Source organism: Pelodiscus sinensis, chromosome 10 (genome assembly GCF_052426305.1).
Source record: "Pelodiscus sinensis isolate ZL-2025 chromosome 10, ASM5242630v1, whole genome shotgun sequence".
Lineage (NCBI taxonomy): Eukaryota > Metazoa > Chordata > Testudines > Trionychidae > Pelodiscus > Pelodiscus sinensis.
In genome coordinates this window covers 55,465,304-55,471,303 of record NC_143061.1, presented here as the reverse complement: position 1 = coordinate 55,471,303, position 6,000 = coordinate 55,465,304, and the positions used below count along the sequence as shown (strand labels likewise).

Below are 6,000 nucleotides of genomic sequence, written 5' to 3'. Positions count from 1 at the left end.
GCAAGCAAAATGATGGCTCTCATGAGACAAATTCAACCACTGAGTAAGCTGTTGCAACTCCTTATGATTTCAATGGGACATTTCAGTGGCTTATCTCAATGAGCACGTTTTCAAATAAACATGTCTCCATCCTTTCCTGTAGGCATCACCTTCACGGCTGAGATAGTTCACTCTGTCTGCTATCTGAGACTCTTAACAAGGGTGCCAAGAGGGATGTGGACCTGCATTCGTGGAATCGGATTGAGGTCAGCAATGCCTTTCGCATAGCTCATGAACATACATAAAAGGACAATTACTCTGAGTCACCACTAACAAAGCCTTTTAATATAAATTGTGTTCTTTTACAGTATGCAGGTTAGCAAACATACCACAGGATGTCAGCATTGGGAATGTGCTCCAACCAGAATCGGCAATCTCCTAGGCTGCTTTCTTTATAAAGAATTTCTTTTCCCATCGTCATTTGTGTCTACAGACAAATTTCAATTCCTTAATCTCCTGTTCATTAACCTTTTTCTCTGTCCTTCCTGTGTCAGGCTAGTTAAAGGCTGTAAAAGTTGGTTGGTAGTTGCTTTCTAACTCTAACAGTAGCTCCCAAATATAAAAGAATAGCTTTGGGTCTATAAAACATCAAAGCCACCACAAAAATTCACCAAATCACTTCTGAGATCAATGATCAGTTTTCAGGTAGTGATAACTACCTCTCTGATCATACACAAAAAGCAATTAAGATTAAACGAACTGGCACCAACTTATAAAGAAGTTGTCAACAGGACTCCAGAATTTTTTGCATTTGTGAAAAAGCACTCGGCCACCTCCTCTCAGTTTTAGGGTATGTCATAGTTATTTTACATCAGTCACATGGGACCTTTTAAACTGTAATGTGCTTTTGTGGAATACAACAGCTGTTTGAGACCAGAAGGTTTTTTAAAAGTTTTGACTCGTTAAAGCAGTGAGACAGGAGATGGTGAGGATCTGCTGGAAACCGTCTTCTTGCATTGAAATCATTCCATGAAATAACACTGATTTACTAGTTTCCTGTTGGGGGAACATTTTCATGAAGATACTGCAAAGCCAAGTCTGTCCATTTCATTTCTTGTTCTTTTACGGACTCTGTTGTACCACCATTGTCTTGTTCTGGTTCAGGAAGTTCGTTCTGAGAACACAAAAGGGGCAATGCATTCTATACCTTCAAAGCACCCTGACAAGATCAGCTTAGCATCATTTCATACTGGTACATGCACACATCTGCAACTAAGGCTGAAGGGAGCATCAGAAGAGCATGTACTGTACATACTGCTTCCACTAAAAATATCAACAAATCCAAATATGGGCATTCCATTTCCACAAGAATTCTGTACTTCGTTTTAGGAGTTGATTTCCTAACTTGACGGCTGGCTGACCCAAGCGTACACAGCAAAATAAATGATTGTAATGTCTGGTAAACATAGAATAAGTAGATATCAACGCAAATAGTTTATTGCCTGTGTGCAACCTTTTTCTCCCATAATAAAGTCCAAATATGTAAGTATTCTATGTCCGAATTTTAAATAAGGCATTCTCTCAAATCTCTCTTTTCTGTCATACAGAAGGTAACAAAGAGCAAAATAAGCAGCACTCTGTCTGGAATTTGAGGTCAATGGCTCTAAAGAGGCGAGGCTGTGCTAGTGCCACACAGAACACTGGAAAGCACTCCCGAGGTGCTTTTGCCTTAGGAACAGAAAACTGATGAGTCTACAGCTTGTCAGGATGAGCAATAGCGTAACTGTTTTGTTTTTCTCTTAACCATCTTTCTCTGCGAGTGCTATCATAACTGTGCAGTTGCTAGACTATGCGTAATTCCCCAGAATATCATCTCGTTCCTGGGTCTTGGCATCCTAGCGAGAGACAAAAGAGCTCCCCAAACTCTAGGAATTTGTTCACGGAGGATCTGATCTAAAGCTTGCTGAAGCCAATGGGAGTTTTTTCATTGTTTTCAATGGGCTTCAGCTCAGACTCTGAAGGCAGTAGCAGCAGTTAGGGCTCAAGCTACTGGTGGTCACCTACTGCCCATTGCTCTAAGCACCACCCACTTTTTAGTCAGCTCCTTCTTGACTTGGGAATGAAGGAATATCCCAAAGCTGCCATTCTGGTTTTTAGCTTGCCAACAGCCAATCCTATGTCAATGGCTCAGGTCTCATGGGGTCTTTAGGTCCACACTCAGGCCTTTTCTACTGTTAGTATGAGCATCTGCAGGGCAAGCCCAGGAAACCTCAGAAGTATGCTGTAAGGAACTCTTCCTCCACTCTGGGCATGCGCCTCAGTCTCCAAGAGTAGTTACATAGTTCCTCCCTCCACCCACTACCCAAAAAGGAGTGACGCTATCTAGTTAATTGACCATAAGATGAAACAAGTACCAGCACTGAAGTGGTTTCTGTATTCAGCCAGCTTAACGAGGCACATCCCAATAAACTCCAACAGGTAGGAGAGTTTGGGCTTCCAGAACTTAAAAAGAGAACCACAGTTCCGCACGGTGGAGATCGGATCATTCCCTAACGCTGGAGTACACCTGCAGAGGCTAAGTGAAGATAGTGAGTTGCTATGCATATGTCTGTGATAGGAGACTAATTCCCTTCAAGTAATCTTCTCACAAACTTTGTCTAATGTAAGAATAAAGAGAGGCTTGAAGGTTTTGAGTATGCAAACGTGGGAGGGAAGAAATCTAGCAGGATGAGTGGCCTACAATTTGGAAGTCCATCACTACTCTAAGAAGGGATCTTTGCAAAAGGTGATGCAGGTACAAAAGCCTGAAGTACATACACTCCGTGAGCAAAAATCATGGCTGGCTGAGAAGTGTCTCAACATGAAAGGCAGCCTGTCAAAATAGAGTGGACGAGGAAGGGCTTTATCCAGTTAATTAAGGAGAAAATCTCAAGATTTATCAGGCTTAAATGAGACGTTTCCGTTAATAACAAGGCTGTATCTATGCCTAGAGACAAGGGGCTGTGAAGATCCGGGTGTGCTATCAAGTAATCTGTGACAGATCAAAGATAGTTGCTAAGTGGACCTAGGAGTTTTCCCTTCTTCACTCTTGGCTAGCAGTACTGGAAGTATATAAGTGAAGGGGAAGTCTTTGGGTCCTCCCCTCTCCACTCCGGCCAGCAGCATAGCACTTGAAAAAGCTGAGGAAGAGGTTAGTCCTGGAACCCGCTCCTCACAGACTGGTGGTACTAGGAGTATGAGGGGAGGATAGAAAGAAACATTCCACCCTCCAAAGAAACAGGTAGCTCGCCTAGATTATGGGAAAGCATTTTCTCCTTCCAAAGCGAGGCAGTCAGCTGCAGGGAGAGAAGCACTTATTCCTCCACCAAGCCGGAGATATGCAGAGCTGGAAGAAATCCACCACCCCGCATAAAATAAATGGGAAGCTGGCCCCTGGAGTGAGGGAGCATCATTCATACAACTGTCAGAACTGTAAGGCACATTTCCTATGCCATGCCTCTGTTAGGAGGTTAAAGGGGGTAGACACATAATATAGGCTTATAAGCAGCTTACTGTGTTCACCTACCAAAGGTATTGCTACATCCTCGTATGGTAATTTATCTTCTCTCCATGCATCATCGATCAAATCCAGGATTCTTCCATCCCTCTGCACTTCACTGTCCATCTTTGCACAATTTACATGCAGATAGATCTGCGACATAAAGCAGAAATTATCCTTGATATCTAGAACCCAAAAAGATGGAGCTTAGATTCTATGCTTGCCCTGGCCATGACTCCTTTCTTAAATAGCTTAATGGCTGTTTTACAGTCAGTAGGGCATGGCACAGTTGTTTTTCATAGTTATTAATACCCTCCATTGTTTGTATTGCCCTATGAGACGCATGAACATGTTTCTTTTCCTACCAATTCAGTTTTTGTCCATGCAACAAACTAGCACATGTACGTGGCTTTGCTCAGGTTCCTAAGGTGTTCAGGGCAGGGAACTGGGAAAGTGGGGTGGGTAAGAGTCAGAGTGGGAGGGTAGGGAGGGGATCTGGCCAGGGGACTGTGGTGTGTGTGTGTAGCGGGGTAAGCAAAGAGGCTGAAGCTCCTTGAGTTTCGTACCAGGGTCACTTGCTCTTCCTCTTCTTGTCCCTGCCAGAGAACGAGAGCAAAGTGCACAGCTCGTCTGCCCCGTCCTCCCCAGCCAGAGGGAGGAATGCAGCACACTGTGCACTTTCCCCGTGCTCCCCAAAGGGAGCCAGCAATGTCCTCGTATTAATCTGGGGGAAGATGCGCCTCCCCTTGCCCTCCCTAACAGGTGTCTGCGGGGTAGGGCTGGGACCTGCCTGGTGATTCTGTCTCTTCTCAGTACGGTGGTATGAGAGTCAATCCCATTCCAGGCGCATCCCATTGTCCTGCACAACCCGCCCCTGCCCTTGCTTTAAGCTGTGCTCAGCGGCGTCCTGGCTTCGCTGGCCCTCGCTCTCACGCTGTAGAAACAGACAGACTCTCTCAGACCTGTGGCCGATTGTTTCCCTGCCTGTTCAGAAAGGGGCTGACATCGCCTCCCACGGGTGACGGGCCACGGCCCGGCCCCACCGCAAACACCTGTTGTGTCCCCGGCGGTGTCGGCCCCACACAGGCGAAGGCCGGCTGTGCTCCTGCGCCCAGGGTACCCCCCGCAGTGACCCCTCAGAGCATCTCCAGCGCACCCCCCGCACCAGCGCTGTGCAGCACCCTGCACACAGCCCTGCCCGGTCGCCATGGAGACGCACCGCCCAGGGGCGGGGCACCGCCCGCCAGGCTCCGCCCCGCCGGGCATGCGCAGTAGCAACCCGGCACAGCGTCCCCTCCCCCACCCGCCTCCGGGCCCGGGGAGCAGCCCCCCCGCGCGGGGCTGAGGGGCCCCAGCAGGGGGCCGGGGCGGGGGCAGCCCTTCCCCCCCACCGCGCGGGCCGGCCCCTCCCGCCTCTGGGCCTAGCCCCGCACCTGACACCCGGCGCGCGCGCCAGCCCCGTCCCGCCCCGCGGCCCTAGCAGCGGACCACGTGACCGGCGACTCTAGGCCGCGCCAACCATAGAGAGGCGGCGGCGCGAGTCCGCCGAGGAGAGAGAGGCCGGCCCGGAGGTAACGGCTCGGCGGGGGCGTGTCCTGGGTCGGACTGTGCCCGCCGTGAGGCGCTCACCCTCACCCTGTCTGACTGTGCCTGGCGGACAAGGGGCTGTCGCCTGTGCGGCGCTGGCTGTCTGCTGAGGTGACTGGAGGCGGGGCTCTGACTGTTGTTGGCCTTGTCTGACTGTGCCTGGGTGACCAGGGGACTGTAGCCTTTTGTCTGTCTGTGAGCCCGTGACTGTTCCTGTGGGGCTGGGTCAGACTGTACCCTGCTGTGAGGCTCTCGCCCTTTCTGTGTGGCGAGGTGTCCGTAGCCGGGGGTTGGCCGCCGTGTCTGACTGTGCCTGGCAGACAAGGGGCTGTCGCCTGCTGCCCGCCTGTGCGGTGCTGTTTATAGAATCATAGAATACTAGGAGTGGAAGGGACCTCGAGAGGTCATCGAGTCCAGTCCCCTGCCCTCATGGCAGGACCCAGTACTGTCTAGACCATCCCTGATATTATTGCTGTCTGTCTGTCTGTCTGTCTGGTGAGGTGACTGTAGATGGGGGTCTGACTGTGGCTGGCCTTGTCTGACTGTTCCTGGGTGACGAGGGGACTGTAGCCTTTTGTCCGTCTGTGAGCCCGTGACAGTTCCTGTGGGGCTGAGTCACACTGGGTCAATGTCTGACTTTACCTGGCTGTGAGTCTCTGTGTGATGAGGTGACTGTAGCCTGGAGTCTGGCTGTGGCTGTTCATGCAAGGCTCTGTGCCCCCACCCCACTGGGGCTGTATCTTCACTGCAGGGATGTGGGGAAGGCACATGTTTTAACACCTTAGGACTGGAATTTGCACCTTTATCACAAAACGTGTTGATGAGTAAGTCTATAAACTGTGCTTTGGGTGGCCTTGTCACCCTGGAACTGCAGGTATTTCTATGGGCCCCAAATT

The 6,000-nt window shown here is 49.9% G+C and overlaps 2 protein-coding genes across 8 annotated transcripts in view; one reads left to right on the top strand and one right to left on the bottom strand.

Annotated features, from left to right (window-relative positions):
• Window positions 1–302: 302 nt before the first annotated feature.
• ANAPC13 (anaphase promoting complex subunit 13) lies at window positions 303–5,082 on the bottom strand. 4 transcript variants are annotated; one of them, XM_089780944.1, is made up of 4 exons: window positions 4,951–5,080; window positions 4,308–4,451; window positions 3,545–3,670; window positions 303–1,153 (listed from the first exon to the last, which is right to left on the bottom strand). In XM_089780944.1, the coding sequence occupies exons 3-4, from the start codon at window positions 3,641–3,643 to the stop codon at window positions 1,028–1,030; spliced, it is 225 nt and encodes a 74-aa protein (XP_089637070.1). In that variant the 5' UTR covers window positions 3,644–3,670; window positions 4,308–4,451; window positions 4,951–5,080; the 3' UTR covers window positions 303–1,027. The 4 variants fall into 4 exon arrangements, with proteins under 4 accessions (XP_089637070.1, XP_075793355.1, XP_075793356.1 ...); XM_075937240.2 differs by lacking the exon at window positions 4,308–4,451 and having other exon boundaries at window positions 4,951–5,082; XM_075937241.2 differs by lacking the exons at window positions 4,308–4,451; window positions 4,951–5,080 and adding an exon at window positions 4,570–4,701.
• CEP63 (centrosomal protein 63) overlaps window positions 4,951–6,000 on the top strand; it is a 35,925-nt gene continuing 34,875 nt past the window's right edge. For 3 of the 4 annotated variants that reach the window (XM_075937239.2, XM_089780943.1, XM_075937237.2), the window contains exon 1: window positions 5,052–5,215. The gene's annotated coding sequence lies outside the window, so the exon portion shown is untranslated. Of the gene's footprint in view, window positions 5,216–6,000 lie in introns of all 4 variants that reach the window. The other variant, XM_075937238.2, reaches the window with a different exon arrangement.